Raw genomic sequence first — 19,226 nt, forward strand, 5'->3', positions numbered from 1 at the left:
ATATAACAGTCAGCTACTCTAGTAGTGTATATGTGCAGCCTTCTTTTCCCCACTAAAATGAAGTGCACGGTTGATTCAAAGTGTTTGAGGCGACCAGGACATGGGTGTGTCCTCCGAAGGATACAAAGCAGCCAGTGGTGGTAGTAGTTCTGGGGCCTGACCAGCAGCCAGTAGTGGTGGTGGTGGTAGTTCTGGGGCCTGACCAGCAGCCAGTAGTGGTGGTGGTAGTAGTTCTGGGGCCTGACCAGCAGCCAGTAGTTGTGGTGGTGGTAGTTCTGGGGCCTGACCAGCAGCCAGTAGTGGTGGTGGTGGTGGTTCTGGGGCCTGACCAGCAGCCAGTAGTGGTGGTGGTAGTAGTTCTGGGGCCTGACCAGCAGCCAGTAGTGGTGGTGGTGGTAGTTCTGGGGCCTGACCAGCAGCCAGTAGTGGTGGTGGTGGTGGTTCTGGGGCCTGACCAGCAGCCAGTAGTGGTGGTGGTGGTGGTGGTAGTTCTGGTCAGGCCCAGCAGCCAGTAGTGGTGGTGGTGGTGTTGGTAGTTCTGGGGCCTGACCAGCAGCCAGTAGTGGTGGTGGTGGTGGTGGTGGTAGTTCTGGGGCCTGACCAGCAGCCAGTAGTGGAGGTGGTGGTGGTAGTTCTGGGGCCTGACCAGCAGCCAGTAGTGGAGGTGGTGGTGGTAGTTCTGGGGCCTGACCAGCAGCCAGTAGTGGTGGTGGTAGTTCTGGGGCCTGACCAGCAGCCAGTAGTGGTGGTGGTGGTAGTTCTGGGGCCTGACCAGCAGCCAGTAGTGGTGGTGGTAGTAGTTCTGGGGCCTGATCAGCAGCCAGTAGTGGTGGTGGTAGTAGTTCTGGGGCCTGATCAGCAGCCAGTGGTGGTGGTGGTAGTAGTTCTGGGGCCTGATCAGCAGCCAGTAGTGGTGGTGGTAGTAGTTCTGGGGCCTGATCAGCAGCCAGTAGTAGTGGTGGTGGTGGTAGTTCTGGGGCCTGATCAGCAGCCAGTAGTAGTGGTGGTAGTAGTTCTGGGGCCTGATCAGCAGCCAGTAGTAGTGGTGGTGGTGGTGGTAGTTCTGGGGCATGACCAGCAGCCAGTAGTGGTGGTGGTGGTGGTAGTTCTGGGGCCTGACCAGCAGCCAGTAGTAGTAGTGGTGGTGGTGGTGGTAGTTCTGGGGCATGACCAGCAGCCAGTAGTAGTGGTGGTGGTGGTGGTGGTGGTAGTTCTGGGGCATGACCAGCAGCCAGTGGTGGTGGTAGTTCTGGGGCCTGACCAGCAGCCAGTAGTGGTGGTAGTTCTGGGGCCTGACCAGCAGCCAGTAGTGGTGGTAGTTCTGGGGCCTGACCAGCAGCCAGTAGTGGTGGTAGTTCTGGGGCCTGACCAGCAGCCAGTAGTGGTGGTAGTTCTGGGGCCTGACCAGCAGCCAGTAGTGGTGGTAGTTCTGGGGCCTGACCAGCAGCCGGTGGTGGTTCTGGGGCCTGACCAGCAGGCAGTAGTGGTGGTGGTAGTTCTGGGGCCTGACCAGCAGCCAGTAGTGGTGGGGGTGGTAGTTCTGGGGCCTGACCAGCAGCCAGTAGTGGTGGTGGTGGTAGTTCTGGGGCCTGACCAGCAGCCAGTAGTGGTGGGGGTGGTAGTTCTGGGGCCTGACCAGCAGCCAGTAGTGGTGGTGGTGGTAGTTCTGGGGCCTGACCAGCAGCCAGTAGTGGTGGTGGTGGTAGTTCTGGGGCCTGACCAGCAGCCGGTGGTAGTTCTGTGGCCTGACCAGCTTGCACAGCTAACTGGTCATTCTAGTCAAGCTGCAGTGACAAGGGCAGGATCCTTCCTGTATGACTGGAGGGGAATTGGGGCTGTGGAGTGATCAGTTTCCATTTCCACAGTTCGGTATAAGCAGTCAGCAGATGCAACTTGCATACCAAAGAGACCAATTGACTAACTGGAACATTATCCCAGCCTGAATGATGCTGGGGATTAGGGCTGGCCCCAACAAAATATCTGACGACCGAGAGTAGTCTGTTCTTTCAACTAACGATTAGTGTATTTTTCCATAAGATCTGCATCTGATGGTCAGTCTGGCGGGAGGGAGGGAAGAGGCTGCCTCAGCACCCATCCACTCTCTCTCCCTCTGAGAATGACGGGGACACAATCTTCCAGCTAATGGCGGAACTCGAGTCACACTTCATTATTTCTGCTTCATGCAGCAATTCATGTTACTCCTATGACAAGAGAACACAAACTATTCCTTGATATTAGAAAGACAAAAGCCACCAATAATAACACGCACGCCTATAGATTCACTTTGTAGCGTTTGGGGATAGGCTGGGCTGGAGAGGGCGTTTTATGGTTTGTAAATTTGCTGAATAAAGTGCTGAACAGTTCTGAATAAAATCTTAAACATGAACTCACCCATGAAAACAGCAGCCCTTTCCTCTATTTGTTGACAGTCGCTCTCTCGTCTTTGTTTAGAAAGTTTAGAAATCTCCTTCAGTAACCTATCAAGCTGTGAAAGCTGCTGACACAAGCTCTGGCCAGCGGTAGGCCTATAGGTGCACTTGATTTACTCTCTGGACCTGTCGGGTAGGCGGAGTTTATAACTTCTGACAAATGAGATGGCTGGATGGAACATTTTGACTACCAGGTGCACAGGGCAGCTGAATCAAGTCTCTGCAATGGGGTTAGTCCACGGAAACAGGCGTTCATCAGACGGGTGTCTCGTACTCCATGAAAATCAATTTGCGACAGCTCGACTAAAGAGATCTCTGTCAACCAACAGCATATTGACCAAGCAATCGACCAGTCGACTTAATGGGGTCAGCCCTACTGGGGATACTCCAGTAGTGGAAGGGTTGGTTGTCTGGTTGTGGAGAGTGTGAAAGGGCTTTCACCTAACTGGCCTGTGTGGAGTTTTTAAAAATGTTGAATGGCAAAGGAAAAAGTCCTCATTATTTCTTTATGTTCCTTTTTTGAAGTCCGGTAGGATCATTTAGCCGATATTAACTGTGGGTGGTTGGTATTGGGGGGGGGGGGGCACGCCCAGCAGGAGATATGGGGCGTGACAGAACTTGTGCGGGTGACCTCCGGTTAGTTAGTCATCATAGCCTATGACCTAGTTACTCGAAGACGTTTTGGTTGTGAGGGACATAGCACAGCTCCACACACATTTGAAGATAATCCCTGGGCTTTGATGAACAGTAAAAGGGTTGCAGAGGAGGTGGATCTGATCAAGCATGGTGCACAAAGACCACTGTCACAGTCAATCCCCATCCACCATAAACGATCACATACAGCAAGTTGTATTATTCTAAGGTGCCTCTTGTTTATCATAAATGTATACAGCAACTCCAAATGCAGTGAGCCAGTAGGTCATGTTGGATTCAGGCAGACGTATTGGACTAGCAATGAATCAAAGCTCACTTCTAAATGATAAGGAGGTGACTTAAGAGCACAAGTTATACCACAGTGGGGGAAAGTTTATGTTTCTGACTATGGTATCTGCGTACATACACAAACAAAAAGCATTAGGATATGGCATTTTTACAATATCAGAGCTTTCAATATGGGGTTACATGAGTTTATGCCACCACCCCTGCTCCAGCCAAGTATTATTCTGCACTGCTTAAGGGGGTGTGTCACATCTATCAATTTAACCACTTTTGCAGTAAAATATTTTTATACAACCATCCATTTCATATATAGGAGACCTTAAAGATATGGGAAAAACAACATGGTTGTGCTTTGTTATGCCTCCGGAAGAGGTATCTCAAATTTAAAGCACTTTTTGCAGATTGGCCACTAGCCGAATGTGTAGCATGCAACGTGGGAGATCTCTAATCAATGCAAAATGGAATAATAATTATGAAATTAAGTTACTTAAATGAGAAGGAGTAAGTAGGCTGTTGTTTAATCTGAATGGAGTTGTTGTAGACTAGGACAGTAAGTGCAGCGAAATAGCCCCAATTAATATAGCTGTCTAACATAGCTGGCTGGCATAGTTAAGGATTTTGGAAATCCTTGGGCAGGGATGGAAAAATGCTTTCATTGTAAACTTAAACCACTAATACAAGCAGCTACAAAGTATGTAGAAAGCTAATGGACCTATATTTTTCGTTCTCAATCACAAAAATAAAAGCTGGACTGTCAAGGATAATTTCAAATACAAATTTAGCAGTATTGATTTTATATTTGAGCAAAAAAACACATTTGTTTTTTAGAATTGCAGAACATTTTCTTTGAAAGTGCAAAAATATATCTTGGCTCCATGGAGAAATGTGTAGAATTGCAGAAAATGTACTTAAACCACCAAGATAGGATCCTGTAAAGTTTACTCTAAAATTCAGCCACGCCAACAACACCCATTGCCACAGCCCCTTCTACGCCCACCACCTTAGCCCCTTTGTGAACCAGAAAAAGCCCTGTTCGCTAGCTTCTTTAGTTTGTCTAACTAGCTTGAGTCTGTATGGCTACTCTCTCTACCACCCTAGTCTATGGCTTGGGTGGTTGGAGTCTAATGATTTTCTGGGCCTTCCTTTCACACCGCCTGATATAGATGTCCTGGATGGCAGGGAGCTCGGCTCCATTGATGTACTGGGCTGTCCGCACCACCCTCTGTAGCGCCATGCGATCGAGAGCGGTGCTATTGCCATATCAAGCAGTGATGCAGCCAGTCAAAAAAGGCTCTCAATGGTACAGCTGCAGAACTTTTTGAGGATTTGATGGCCTATGCCAAACTTTTTCAACCTCAACATTTGAAGTCTTTAGTGATTTGGACACCGAGGAACTTGAAGCTCTCGACCTGCTCCACTGCGGCCCGTCGATATGGATGGGGGCGTGCTCGCCTCCCTGTTTCCTGTAGTCCACAATCAGATCCTTGGTCTTACTCAAAATCAAAAATCTAATTTTATTGGTCACATACACATGGTTAGCAGATGTCATTGGGAGTGCAGTAAAATGCTTATGCTTCTAGATCTGACAGTGCAGCAGTATCTAACAGGTAATATCTAACAATTTCACAACAAAACCTAATACACACAATCAAATACATTAAAAAATATATATATTTCACCTTTATTTTACTAGGCAAGTCAGTTAAGAACAAATTCTTATTTACAATGACGGTCTACCGGGGAACAGTGGGTTGGTTTACTGCCTTGTTCAGGGGCAGAATGACAGATATTTACCTTGTCAGCTCAGGGATTCGATCATGCAACCTTTTGGTTACTGGCACAATGCTCTAACCACTAGGCTACATTCCGCCCCACAAAAGGAATGGGATGAGAATATATAAGTATAAAATATATGGATGAGCAGTGAGAGAGCAGCTAAGATGCAATAGATGGTGAACATCCGGCGCCGAAACGAGATGGCCGCCTCGCTTCGCGTTCCTTGGAAAATATGCAGGATTTTGTTTTTTTATGTGTTATTTCTTACATCGGTACCCCAGGTAATCTTAGGTTTCATTACATACAGTCGGGAGGAACTACTGAATATACGATTAACGTCAACTCATCATCGTTCCTACCAGGAATATGACTTTCCCGAAACGGATCCAGTGTTTTGCCTTCCACCCAATACAATGGATCTGATCCCAGCCGGCGACCCTGTGCGACGCCGTAAAAGGGGCAAACGAGGCGGTCTCCTGGCCAGGCTTCGGAGACGGGCACATCGCGCTCCACTCCCTAGCATACTACTCGCCAATGTCCAGTCTCTTGACAATAAGGTTGATGAAATCCGAGCACGGGTAGCATTCCAGAGAGACATCAGGGATTGCAACGTGCTCTGCTTCACGGAAACATGGCTAACTCAAGAGACGCTAACGGAGTCGGTGCAGCCAGCTGGTTTCTTCATGCATCGCGCCGACAGAAACAAACATCTTTCTGGTAAGAAGAGGGGCGGGGGGGTATGCCTTATGATTAACGAGACGTGGTGTGATCATCATAACAACACACAGGAACTCAAGTCATTCTGTTCACCTGATCTAGAACTCCTCACAATAAAATGTCGACCGCATTATCTACCAAGGGAATTCTCTTCAATCATAATCACAGCCGTATATATTCCCCCCCAAGCAGACACATCGATGGCCCTGAACGAACTTTATCTGACTCTTTGTAAACTGGAAACCACACACCCTGAGGCTGCATTCATCGTAGCTGGGGATTTTAACAAGGCTAATCTAAAAACAAAACTCCCTAAATTCTATCAGCATATCGATTGTGCTACCAGGGCTGGAAAAACCCTAGATCATTGTTATACTAATTTCCGCGACGCATATAAGGCCCTCCCCCGCCCCCCTTTCGGAAAAGCTGACCACGACTCCATTTTATTGATTCCAGCCTACAAACAGAAACTAAAACAACAAGCTCCCGCGCTCAGGTCTGTTCAACGCTGGTCCGACCAATCTGATTCCACGCTTCAAGACTGCTTCGATCACGCGGATTGGAATATGTTCCGCATTGCGACCAACAACAATATTGACGAATATGCTGATTCGGTGAGCGAGTTCATTAGGAAGTGCATTGACGATGTCGTACCCACAGCAACGATTAAAACATTCCCAAACCAGAAACCGTGGATTGACGGCAGCATTCGCGTGAAACTGAAAGCGCGAACCACTGCTTTTAACCAGGGCAAGGTGACCGGAAGCATGACCGAATACAAACAGTGTAGCTATTCTCTCCGCAAGGCAATCAAACAGGCTAAGTCCCAGTACAGAGACAAAATCGAGTCGCAATTCAACAGCTCAGACACAAGAGGTATGTGGCAGGGTCTACAGTCAATCACGGATTACAAAAAGAAAACCAGCCCCGTCGCGGACCAGGATGTCTTGCTCCCAGACAGGCTAAACAACTTTTTTGCCCGCTTTGAGGACAATACAGTGCCACTGACACGGCCCCCTACCAAAACCTGCGGGCTCTCCTTCACTGCAGCCGAGGTGAGTAAAACATTTAAACGTGTTAACCCTCGCAAGGCTGCAGGCCCAGACGGCATTCCCAGCCGCGTCCTCAGAGCATGCGCAGACCAGCTGGCTGGTGTGTTTACGGACATATTCAATCAATCCTTATCCCAGTCTGCTGTTCCCACATGCTTCAAGAGGGCCACCATTGTTCCTGTTCCCAAGAAAGCTAAGGTAACTGAGCTAAACGACTACCGCCCCGTAGCACTCACTTCCGTCATCATGAAGTGCTTTGAGAGACTAGTCAAGGACCATATCACCTCCACCCTACCGGTCACCCTAGACCCACTCCAATTTGCTTACCGACCCAATAGGTCCACAGACGACGCAATCGCAACCACACTGCACACTGCCCTAACCCATCTGGACAAGAGGAATACCCATGTGAGAATGCTGTTCATCGATTACAGCTCAGCATTTAACACCATAGTACCCTCCAAACTCGTCATCAAGCTCGAGACCCTGGGTCTCGACCCCGCCCTGTGCAACTGGGTCCTGGACTTCCTGACGGGCCGCCCCCAGGTGGTGAGGGTAGGTAACATCTCCACCCCGCTGATCCTCAACACTGGGGCCCCACAAGGGTGCGTTCTGAGCCCTCTCCTGTACTCCCTGTTCACCCACGACTGCGTGGCCATGCACGCCTCCAACTCAATCATCAAGTTTGCGGATGACACTACAGTGGTAGGCTTGATTACCAACAACGACGAGACGGCCTACAGGGAGGAGGTGAGGGCCCTCGGAGTGTGGTGTCAGGAAAATAACCTCACACTCAACGTCAACAAAACAAAGGAGATGATTGTGGACTTCAGGAAACAGCAGAGGGAGCACCCCCCTATCCACATCGACGGGTCAGTAGTGGAGAAGGTGGAAAGTTTTAAGTTCCTCGGTGTACACATCACGGACAAACTGAATTGGTCCACCCACACAGACAGCGTCGTGAAGAAGGCGCAGCAGCGCCTCTTCAACCTCAGGAGGCTGAAGAAATTCGGCTTGTCACCAAAAGCACTCACAAACTTCTACAGATGCACAATCGAGAGCATCCTGTCGGGCTGTATCACCGCCTGGTACGGCAACTGCTCCGCCCACAACCGTAAGGCTCTCCAGAGGGTAGTGAGGTCTGCAGAACGCATCACCGGGGGCAAACTACCTGCCCTCCAGGACACCTACACCACCCGATGTCACAGGAAGGCCATAAAGATCATCAAGGACAACAACCACCCAAGCCACTGCCTGTTCACCCCGCTATCATCCAGAAGGCGAGGTCAGTACAGGTGCATCAAAGCAGGGACCGAGAGACTGAAAAACAGCTTCTATCTCAAGGCCATCAGACTGTTAAACAGCCACCACTAACATTTAGCGGCCGCTGCCAACATACTGACTCAACTCCAGCCACTTTAAAAATGGGAATTGATGGAAATTATGTAAAAATGTACCACTAGCCACTTTAAACAATGCCACTTAATATAATGTTTACATACCCTACATTACCCATCTCATATGTATATACTGTACTCTATATCATCTACTGCATCTTGCCATCTTTATGTAATACATGTACCACTAGCCACTTTAAACTATGCCACTTTATGTTTACATACCCTACAGTACTCATCTCATATGTATATACCGTACTCTATACCATCTACTGCATCTTGCCTATGCCGTTCTGTACCACCACTCATTCATATATCTTTATGTACATATTCTTTATCCCTTTACACTTGTGTGTGTATAAGGTAGTAGTTGTGGAATTGTTAGGTTAGATTACTTGTTGGTTATTACTGCATTGTCGGAACTAGAAGCACAAGCATTTCGCTACACTCGCATTAACATCTGCTAACCATGTGTATGTGACTAATAAAATTTGATTTGATTTGATTTGAAGTGTATATACATAAACACAGCAAAAAAAGAAACGTCCCTTTTTCAGGACCCTGTCTTTCAAAGATAATTTGCAAAGATTATTAATGAACATGCACCTGTGGAACGGTCGTTAACTTCTCTAGGGTACGTGGGACGGTAGCGTCCCACCTGGCCAACATCTGGTGAAATTGCAGAGCACCAAATTCAAAATACAGTATTATAAATATTTAACTTTCACAAAATCACAAGTGCAATACATCAACATAAAGCGTAACTTCTTGTTAATCCAGCCAAGGTGTCAGATTTCAAAAAGGCTTTACGACGAAAGCAAACTATGCGATTATCTGAGGACAGCGCACCACATACAAATGCATGACAAATCATTTTCAACCAGGCAGTTGCGACACGAAAGTCAGAAATAGCGATATAATATATGCCTTACCTTTGAAGATCTTCTGTTGGCATTCCAAAAGGTCTGTTACATTACAAATGGTTATTTTGTTTGATAAAGTCCTTCTTTATATCCATAAAAACTCAGTTTAGCTGGCGCGCTTCATTCAATAATCCACCTGTTTCCCTCCTTCAAAATGCATACAAAATGAATCCCAAACGTTACCAATAAACTTATCCAAACAAGTCAATCAACGTTTATAATCAAACCTTAGGTACCCTAATACGCAAATAAACGATAAAATTTAAGATGGAGAATAGTATGTTCATTACAACTTCTCCCTAATTTTTCAAAAAACCAGCCTGAAACGCTTTCGCAAGACTGTTGACATCTAGTGGAAGCCCTGCAATCAGGGAGGATTTCGCCCTATAATAAAAGTGCCAGCCATTAAAATCAGTGTTATGCTACATTTTTTTGGGGGGGGGGTGGTTTGTCCTCAGGGTTTCGCCTGCCATATCAGTTCTGTAAAACTCACAGACATTATTTTAACAGTTTTAGAAACTTTAGTGTTTTCTATCCAAATCTACCAATTATATGCATATCCTAGCTTCTGGGCCTGAGTAGCAGGCAGTTTACTTTGGGCACGCTTTTTATCCAGATGTGAAAATACCGCCCCCTACCCCAGAGAGGTTAAGACACTAACAGCTTACAGATGGTAGGCAATTAAGGTCACAGTTATGAAAACTAAAGAGGCCTTTCTACTGACTCTGAAAAACACTAAAAGAAAGATGCCCAGGGTCCCTGCTCATCTGCGTGAACGTGGCTTAGGCATGCTAAAAGGAGGCATGAGGACTGCAGATGTGGCCAGGGCAATAAATTGCAATGTCTGTACTGTGAGACGCCTAAGACAGGGAGACAGGATGGACCGCTGATCGTCCTCGCAGTGGCAGATCACATGTAACAACACCTGCACAGGATCGGTACATCCGAACATCACACCTGCTGGACCGGTACAGGGTGGCAACAACTGCCCGAGTTACACCAGGAACGCACAATCCCTCCATCAGTGCTCAGACTGTCCGCAATAGATTGGGAGAGGCTGGACTGAGGGCTTGTAGACCTGTTGTAAGGCAGGTCCTCACAAGACATCACCAGCAACAATGTCGCCTATGGGCACAAACTAGAGGTCGACCGATTAGGATTTTTCAACGCCGATACCGATTATTGGAGGACCAAAAAAAGCCGATACCGATTTAAATCGGGCGATTACATTTTTAAAATATATATAATAATGACAATTACAACAATACAGAATGAACACTTATCTTAACTTAATAGAACACATATATAAAATTTTGTCTCAAATAAATAATGAAACGTCTTCAATTTGGTTTAAATCATTCAAAAAGTGTTAAAGAAGAAAGTAAAAGTGCAATATGTGCCATGTAAAAAAGCTAATGTTTAAGTTCCTTGCTCAGAACATGAGAACATATGAAAGCTGGTGGTTCCTTTTAACATCAGTCTTCAATATTCCCAGTTAAGAAGTTTTAGGTTGTAGTTATTATAGTACTATTTCTCTCTATACCATTTGTATTTCATAGACATTTGACTATTGGATGTTCTTATAGGCACTATAGTATTGCCAGCCTAATCTCGGGAGTTGATAGGCTTGAAGTCATAAACAGAGCTGTGCTTCAAGCATTGCTAAGAGCTGCTGGAAAACACTGTAAAGTGCTGTTTGAATGAATGCTTACGAGCCTGCTGCTGCCTACCACCGCTCAGTCAAACTGCTCTATCAAATGATAGACTTAATTATAATATAATAAACACAGAAATACGAGCCTCAGGTCAAATCCGGAAACAATCATTTTGAAAACAAAATGTTTATTCTTTCAGTGAAATACGGAACCGTTTATAAAATAATTCCCTCAAATGTATTTCTGTGGTCGTATTTTGGAAAGGCTACTTTGAAACAAGGTAAGGTATGCTTCATAAAATGACAAATGTCCTGGTTTTAAACAATTACAGATGCATTATGCAGAAATTGCTCTGCCATTTCCTGGTTGCTAAAATTAGAATAGTTCATCTAATTTCAGTTTGTGACAAAACCGCTATGAAATCTCTTTTCAATAACCAAAAATATTGCAGTTTCAGCTGGTGTACAAAACCGAAACTAAAACTTAAGCACGGGAAGCATAGAAATAGCACACATAGAACAGATCTACCACTTCTTAGACTTGCTTTCAACAAGAATGACAGATCTATAAATCACACTTCTATGTGCATTTGGTCAGTTCGCCCAAAAAAGTTAAATATCGCAGATTTAAGTTGATGGTTAAATAGTTTTAAAATGCTGCTCCAGCTCAGATTCAAGGTGAGTGATGTGCGATTAGCAACAGGCACTGTCCTTCACTCTCAGGTCTTGTGACCATTTGATCTAAACAAATCATATGTTATGGTTAATGTTCGTTATACGTTAATGTTCATTATATTTGTCAAACATGACTGGCCTTTAGCCTCCATTTTATAGTTTGGCTACATTTTCTGGCACCTCCATGTCAGCATGGGTTTGGACATGCATATTACCTACACTTTGACCTGTAGGCTTTTTCATTTATGTGGGCCGACATGAAAAGTAGATTTGAATGTTATTCCATTGTTGGCCTCTCTTATCAAGAGTTACCTTGCTAGCCCAGTTGGATATTGTGATTTGTGTGTGAATTATTTTGTCCATTTGGAGAATTTAAATCTATATTCCTCTTGTCCACCTATTTGTTATACTTTTCCCGGACAAAAGGACAAGCATTAATGTCGAGCCCGGTAGAGTAAGAGTGATATTACTGAACCCATTAGCACAGAGAATAAAAACGAACCGAGCTCTCAAAGCACTTCAACACTTCCTTTTAGGTGAAAGAAACAAAGACAAACAATTAAAACAATGGAAAAATGCACGCCTTCGCAGATTACCCTGGCTGGATGCGGGGAGGGGGCACGCCTTCGCAGATTACCCTGGCTGGATGCGGGGAGGGGGCATGCCTTCGCAGATCACCCTGGCTGGATGCGGGGAGGGGGCACGCCTTCGCAGATCACCCTGGCTGGATGCGGGGAGGGGGCATGCCGTCCCAGATTACCCTGGCTGGATGCGGGGAGGGGGCACGCCTTCGCAGATTACCCTGGCTGGATGCGGGGAGGGGGCACGCCGTCCCAGATTACCCTGGCTGGATGCAGGGAGGGGGCATGCCTTCGCAGATTACCCTGGCTGGATGCGGGGAGGGGGCATGCCGTCCCAGATTACCCTGGCTGGATGCAGGGAGGGGGCATGCCTTCGCAGATTACCCTGGCTGGATGCAGGGAAGGGGCATGCCGTCCCAGATCACCCTGGCTAGATGCAGGGAGGGGGCACGCCTTCGCAGATTACCCTGGCTGGATGCAGGGAGGGGGCACGCCGTCCCAGATTACCCTGGCTGGATGCGGGGAGGGGGCATGCCGTTCCAGATTACCCTGGCTGGATGCAGGGAGGGGGCACGCCTTCGCAGATTACCCTGGCTGGATGCGGGGAGGGGGCACGCCTTCGCAGATTACCCTGGCTGGATGCGGGGAGGGGGCACGCCTTCCCAGATTACCCTGGCTGGATGCGGGGAGGGGGCATGCCGTTCCAGATTACCCTGGCTGGATGCGGGGAGGGGGCATGCCGTTCCAGATTACCCTGGCTGGATGCAGGGAGGGGGCACGCCTTCGCAGATTACCCTGGCTGGATGCGGGGAGGGGGCACGCCTTCGCAGATTACCCTGGCTGGATGCGGGGAGGGGGCATGCCGTCCCAGATTACCCTGGCTGGATGCGGGGAGGGGGCATGCCGTTCCAGATTACCCTGGCTGGATGCAGGGAGGGGGCATGCTGTCCCAGATCACCCTGGCTGGCGCAGCTTTGTCCCTCTAAAGCTTTTCAGAGGGGATTTTAATAGGATTAGAGAGGGGAGGGCGGGCGGGGGAGGTTGACCCCGAGAACTAAAGCCAATAGAGAGCAGGGAGAAATGGGTACCCTAAACATCAGCAGTCTCTCCATCCATCAACTGATTCAAAGACATTCCCCCACACGTGTGTGTGTGTGTGTCAGTTGATTGGGTGGAGGGGCATTTGTGGATCGCTTTCACTAATAGGAGAAATACTGGCCAAAGCCTTTCAGTGAGAGAGAAAGAGACACATGGAGAGGGGGAGCACACACAAAGAGCCACATGGGGAGCACAGGCCCCTACTGCCCATCTGGCTCAACGCAGAGACCATAGAAAGTGGCCACCCCTGTATCCACCCCCTACTTTTCCATACCCACTGACTCTTCTATACACACACACACTTCACTGTCCCCAGGGAGCAACCAAGGACTTCCAGACAAGACACCTGCTGCAAGACGTTGGGCTTCCAACGTGCCAGAGCAGTGTGTGTGTACGGGTTAAATAATAGGAGGGCTGGAAGAGTAGATTCATCTGGGCTTTACCATTGATGTACATTCCTGGAATTAGAGTCATTTAAAACTTTAACAGGACAAGGACAGTCATAGAATTACATATCAGAACTCAGAATTTAGTAATCGGACCTCTGTGGACATAGTGTTATTTTCATTAGTCCTACTCCAGTCTCCTTTCCACCTCATTTAACACCGATTTACTTATTAACAAAAGGCACCTCTCAACAGGTGGTCCAGGTATGACAGGTCACAAGTGGGGGGGGGGGGGGGCTTCCTCTTTTGTACTGTATTGTTTCCCCAAGCAGGGGGGGGGGGGGGGGCTGATGACCACATCAGACCAACTCCTTGAATGGCCTTTTTGAAGTTTGCAACACTATTTTGCACAAAACATATTTGTTGTACCCTTAAAGGAAAATTCCACTTTTTAAGAGGTGTAATAGATTACTAAGGTGTAACACGTTTATTGAATACCATCTAACATGTCCAAGCAGGAATGCAGGATTTAAAATATCTTGATATGCATCCTAATCCAGTGATTGTCATGAATTTTGGACAATGAATTTTGAATCATGAATTTTGGACAATTAGACTTTTTTGTTGTTATTTTACTGTCAAAATAGGGCTTTTTTTGTTCAATGCAGATACATTTTCCTTAATCTTTATGTGCACTAATAAGGCTTTTAAATACGGAGCGAGCGAAATTGCGCATCGGCCATCGCAAGTGCACTTGGTCTCCATTGTACATAATAAAAAATAAAAAAACATTTTCTTTGGGACATTACATTTAATCAAGGCCTAGAGGGGTGTGGTATATGGCCAATATACTATGGCTAAGGGTTGTTCTAAGGTGCAACGTGGAATGCCTGGAACATATACCATAAACCCTGAGGTGCCTTATTGCTATTATAAATTGGTTACCAATGTAATTAGAACAGTTAACAAGTAGTTTTGCATCATACCCGTGGCATATTGTCTTTATATACCACGGGCTTGAACCACCTGGTTTATAATTAGTTAGCAATCTAGCTAATGTGTTTTTGAGTTTCCACTTCCTCAGGTGGTGAATTAGGCCTAATTCAATTGGTGCTATCTTGACTGTAAAAAAGTATGCTTTGAGCTCAGTAATGATTGTTGAGAAATAAACATTATACCTACAGAAAGCTGAGACCTCTTCTTACGGCTGAGATCCCGTTAACGGGATCGACTTGACATCAGCCAGTGAAAGTGCAGGGCGCCAAATTCAAACAACAGAAATCTCATAATTAAAATTCCTCAAACATACAAGTATTTTACACAATTTTAAAGACAAACTTGTTGTTAATCCCACCACAGTGTCCGATTTCAAAAGGCTTTACGTATAAAGCACACCATCTGATTATGTTAGGTCAGCACCTAGTCACAGAAAAACACAGCCATTTTTCCAGCCAAAGAGAGGAGTCACAAAAAGCAGAAATAGAGATAAAATTAATCACTAACCTTTGATGATCTTAATCAGATGACACTCATAGGACTTAATGTTACACAATACATGTATGTTTTGTTCAATAAAGTTAATATTTATATCCAAAAATCTTAGTTTACATTGGCGCGTTATGTTCACTAATGTTTTGCCTCCAAAACATCCTGTGATTTTTGCAGAGATCCACATCAATTTACAGAAATACTCATCATAAATGTTGATGAAAATAATGTGTTAATGCATGAAACTTTAGATCCACTTCTCCTTAACTTCATATGGCTGCAATCCCGCTACCGGGATCGATATGACAACAGCCAGTGATTGTGCAGGGCGCCATATTCAAACAACAGAAATCTCATAATTAAAATTCCTCAGACATTCATGTGTCTTATATAATTTTAAAGGTAATCTTGTTGTTAATCCCACCAAAGTGTCCGATTTCAAATAGGCTTTTCACCGAAAGCACTACAAACGATTATGTTAGGTCACCACAAAACCACAATAAGCACAGCCATTTTTCCAGCGAAATATAGCTTTCACAAAAAACAGAAATAGAGATAAAATTAATCATTAACCTTTGATTATCTTCATCAGATGACACTCATAGGACTTCATGTTACACAATACATGCATGTTTTGTTTGATTAAGTTCATATTTATATCAAAAAATCTGAGTTTACATTGGCGCGTTAGATTCACTAGTTGCAAAAACATAAAGTGATTTTGCATAGCCACATCGTTTCAACAGAAATACTGTGTCAGACTTTACTGAAAAATAAACCATGCAATAATCTGAGACAGAGCTCAGAACAATAGCCAAATTAGCCGCCATGTTGGACTCAACAGAAACCATAGAAACTTCAGAGTTTTCTATCCAAATCTACTAATAATATGCATATCTTAGCTTCTGGGCCTGAGTAGCAGGCAGTTTACTCTGGGCACCTTATTCATCCAAGCTACTCAATACTGCCCCCAGCCATAAGAAGTTAATGTGGATGACTAGTTGCATCCAAAGTAGTCCCCCCCAATTGTATTTTGAAATGTTCTACAATCACAAGGGGCACATGAGGGGGGATAGAGTGTGTGAGTCGTAATCATTACATTAGCAGAGCAAACACTTTTATTACACGGATCATGAGGATAATACTGTTTCACAAATTCAGGATTTTTATCCGCTAAAAAAATGGGACGTTTGAGGTGACCAGGTAGAATTTGCAGCTCGCACCAGTGTGACCATTTTAAAATGTTTTACTCGCACAGCCAAGCCAAAAGGTTGCATTTTTCGTTGTCTGTCTGGCCATAGCCTACACATCATTGCTACTGTTGGGGGAGCTGAAGGAAGCAGCCAGCCAGTAAGGCTCCAGACATACATCTGATATGCTATAGCAAATATGGTGCCGTTCCCTATGTCGTGCAATAATAAGGAATATGGGGAAATATCAGACACCGTCATGTTTACCTTAGAGATGTGAACTATGAACACCCACCACAGTCCATTATCCTGTCTGTCTGGCCCTCTGTGGTCCTTCAGCCTTGGTTCTGTTGGAGGCAGTGAAGGCTGCATCCCGGCAGGCTCCAGGCTAGACGGACGTTCTAGTCAAACCACTCGTTATCAGTCAGATGTACCTAGAGCAGGTAGTCAGTCTGGCAGCAGCTGCAGTTAAAGGAATAGTTTGACATTTTGTAAATTAAGCCATTTGTCTACTACCCAAAGTCAGATGATCTCATGGATACCATTTGTATGTCTCTGTGTGCAGTTTGAAGGTAGTTTCGCGAGCCATTGCTAGCTAGCATTAGCACAATGACTGGAAGTCTATGGGAGCAGCTAGCATGCTACTATTTGCCAAAATCTCGCACTATCCCTTTAAGTGGAGAGCAAACCCACTGCATGAGAATAGATTGGCTGGCTGCCTGCCATGGATAGGCCTACACATGGATTGGATAAATAGGAAATCTTGCCAACTCTAGTAATGTACATATCATCAACTTTCAGAATTTTTCTCTCTGACCACACCCCTCATCTCCTCCATAGGATGTTTTCCGTTGAAGACACTAGATTTGTTTCCATAGAATCCCTACTAAACAACTCTACTCTTGTCCCGCAGGCAGGCCAATCCCTCAAAATATGGTTTGGTGCATCAGAACTGCGAGGTGGAAGAGTTGTGGGACAAGCGCAGCAAGGAAGAGGAAGCTCTGCACAGCACGTCTCCCCCCTGCACCCCCCGGCAGATGAAACGCATGTCGGGGAAACACCAGAAGAACCGCCAAGGTCAGGGAAGGTCGGCTAGACGCTCTCCTAACAAGGGTAAGTTAGGGGGTAAGATACGGTCAGACATAGCGAGGACAGGGGGGGTTGTGTGGTAAACATGTCAGGCAAACGCCAGAGGAACAGCCAGGGCAAGTCAACTGGACGCTCTCATAACAAGGGTAAGCGAGAAATAAACATTAGATAAACCCACTTTACCTGTTAGTGTAACTGCAACCAACATAGTGGCCCGCATTTGGAATGAGCCAGTAGCAGTGAGTAAAGGAACCATAACGTGGATTTTCTTGGTGGGTAAAGGTTCTAGAATTAGTATTGATTTTCCACTCTCTGTCTGGATCTCAGCAGACAAGCAGACGTCCCCCTCCAGCCCATCCCAGCCCCAGAGAGAGAGGCAGCCCAACCCCAACAGGCTCAGAGAAGGAGCCGAGCGAGACCAAGACAAAGACTCCCACCTCCAGCCCCCTGAGGCCGAGCAACATAACTACAAGTTGGGCAAGAAACAGACCGACCCTTCTGAGGGGATCCAAATAAACAAACAAGTAAAGAAACAAAGCGAGGATCAACAACACAGCTACAAACAGGGTCAAAAACAACGTGCCACCCTGCGTTCCAGCGAGAGAGACCACAAGAAGACCTTCCACGGTTCCTTCATGCTGAACCCGCTCACCAAGACCTCCAGCCCCTTCGGTGGAGGCTCAGCCCTCAACATGGACCCCAGGAAACCCTACCTGTCACTGGGCTGCGGCAGCGGCAAGCTCCTGGTCACTATGCCCCACCCCATGGCCCACCGCACCCACCGCCAGACTTCCCGTACAGACTGCCCTGCTGATAGACTCAAGTTCTTTGAGACGCTGAGGTTGTTATTGAAGCTGACATCCATGTCGTCCAAGAAGAAGGAGAAGGAGCAGCGCGGCCTGGAGAACTCAGCCTTCATGGCCCAGAACAATGACGTATTTATTCACTGACTTATTTACATATTTGTTTATTCACTTATTTCTGCATACTGGTGTATTTTTATCTCGCTCTCTCTCCAACACCCAGGTGGTGTGGCTGGAGCTCCAGGCGTGGCATGCCAGACGCTCCGTCAACGACCAGGACCTGTTCCTGTTCACAGCTCGTCAGGCCATCCCAGACATCATCCACGAGGTCCTCCACTTCAAGGTTGACTACCACAGCCTGAGCCCTAGCACCATAGGCGTTGGGCAACCTGGCCTGCGGACGGGGGTAGGAGTGGGAGTACCAGGAGCATCTCCAGACCAGGGGGCCCAGAGGACTCTAGTGTTCACAGAGTCAGGCTGTGGCGGTCCAGGCCAGGTGCCCAAGCAGAGGTCTCCAACCCAGGGCTCTGAGACTGTTTCTGGGGAGGAAGGGGACTCTAACCAGCCTGCTGCTGGTGGAGCTCCAGAGACTAACCACGCTGTTTCAGTTGACCCGTGGGGCTTCAGCGCCAACCCCTCCTCGGCAGTAGACGCAGCGGCCCCCCTGGGTTCCGGGGCGGGGTACAGGGAGCACCTCCAGCGCCAGCGGCTGGCCTTCGAGCAGGTCAAACGGGTGATGGAGCTGCTGGAGTCAGTAGAGGCTTTGTACCCGTCCCTGCAGACCCTCCAGAAGGACTATGAGAAGTACGCGGCCAGGGACTTCCAGGGCAGGGTGCAGGCACTCTGTCTTTGGCTCAACATCACACAGGTACGGTGAGGGATGGAGGAGGGTTTTACTGTATGCACATTCAAAGTAATACCAGAGCTGGGCAATGGGAACGGGATTGTCCTCTCAATGGCAAAGCAATCCCTTTTTTCTCTCTTCTGTGGTCCTAAGTGGCTCAGTTGGTAAAGCAGGGTGCTTGCAAC

The 19,226-nt window shown here is 46.8% G+C and overlaps 1 protein-coding gene across 4 annotated transcripts in view; it reads left to right on the forward strand.

Annotated features, from left to right (window-relative positions):
* Positions 1 to 19,226, forward strand: part of LOC139571481 (mitogen-activated protein kinase kinase kinase 4-like) — a 39,171-nt gene that overhangs the window by 10,341 nt on the left and 9,604 nt on the right. For 3 of the 4 annotated variants that reach the window (XM_071394402.1, XM_071394404.1, XM_071394405.1), the window contains exons 2-4: positions 17,219 to 17,418; positions 17,722 to 18,329; positions 18,421 to 19,065. In XM_071394402.1, the coding sequence (XP_071250503.1) occupies positions 17,219 to 17,418; positions 17,722 to 18,329; positions 18,421 to 19,065 (1,453 nt within the window). The remainder of the gene's footprint in view (positions 1 to 17,218; positions 17,419 to 17,721; positions 18,330 to 18,420; positions 19,066 to 19,226) is intronic. The other variant, XM_071394403.1, reaches the window with a different exon arrangement.

Source organism: Salvelinus alpinus, chromosome 3, assembly GCF_045679555.1.
Source record: "Salvelinus alpinus chromosome 3, SLU_Salpinus.1, whole genome shotgun sequence".
Taxonomy (NCBI): Eukaryota; Metazoa; Chordata; class Actinopteri; order Salmoniformes; family Salmonidae; genus Salvelinus; species Salvelinus alpinus.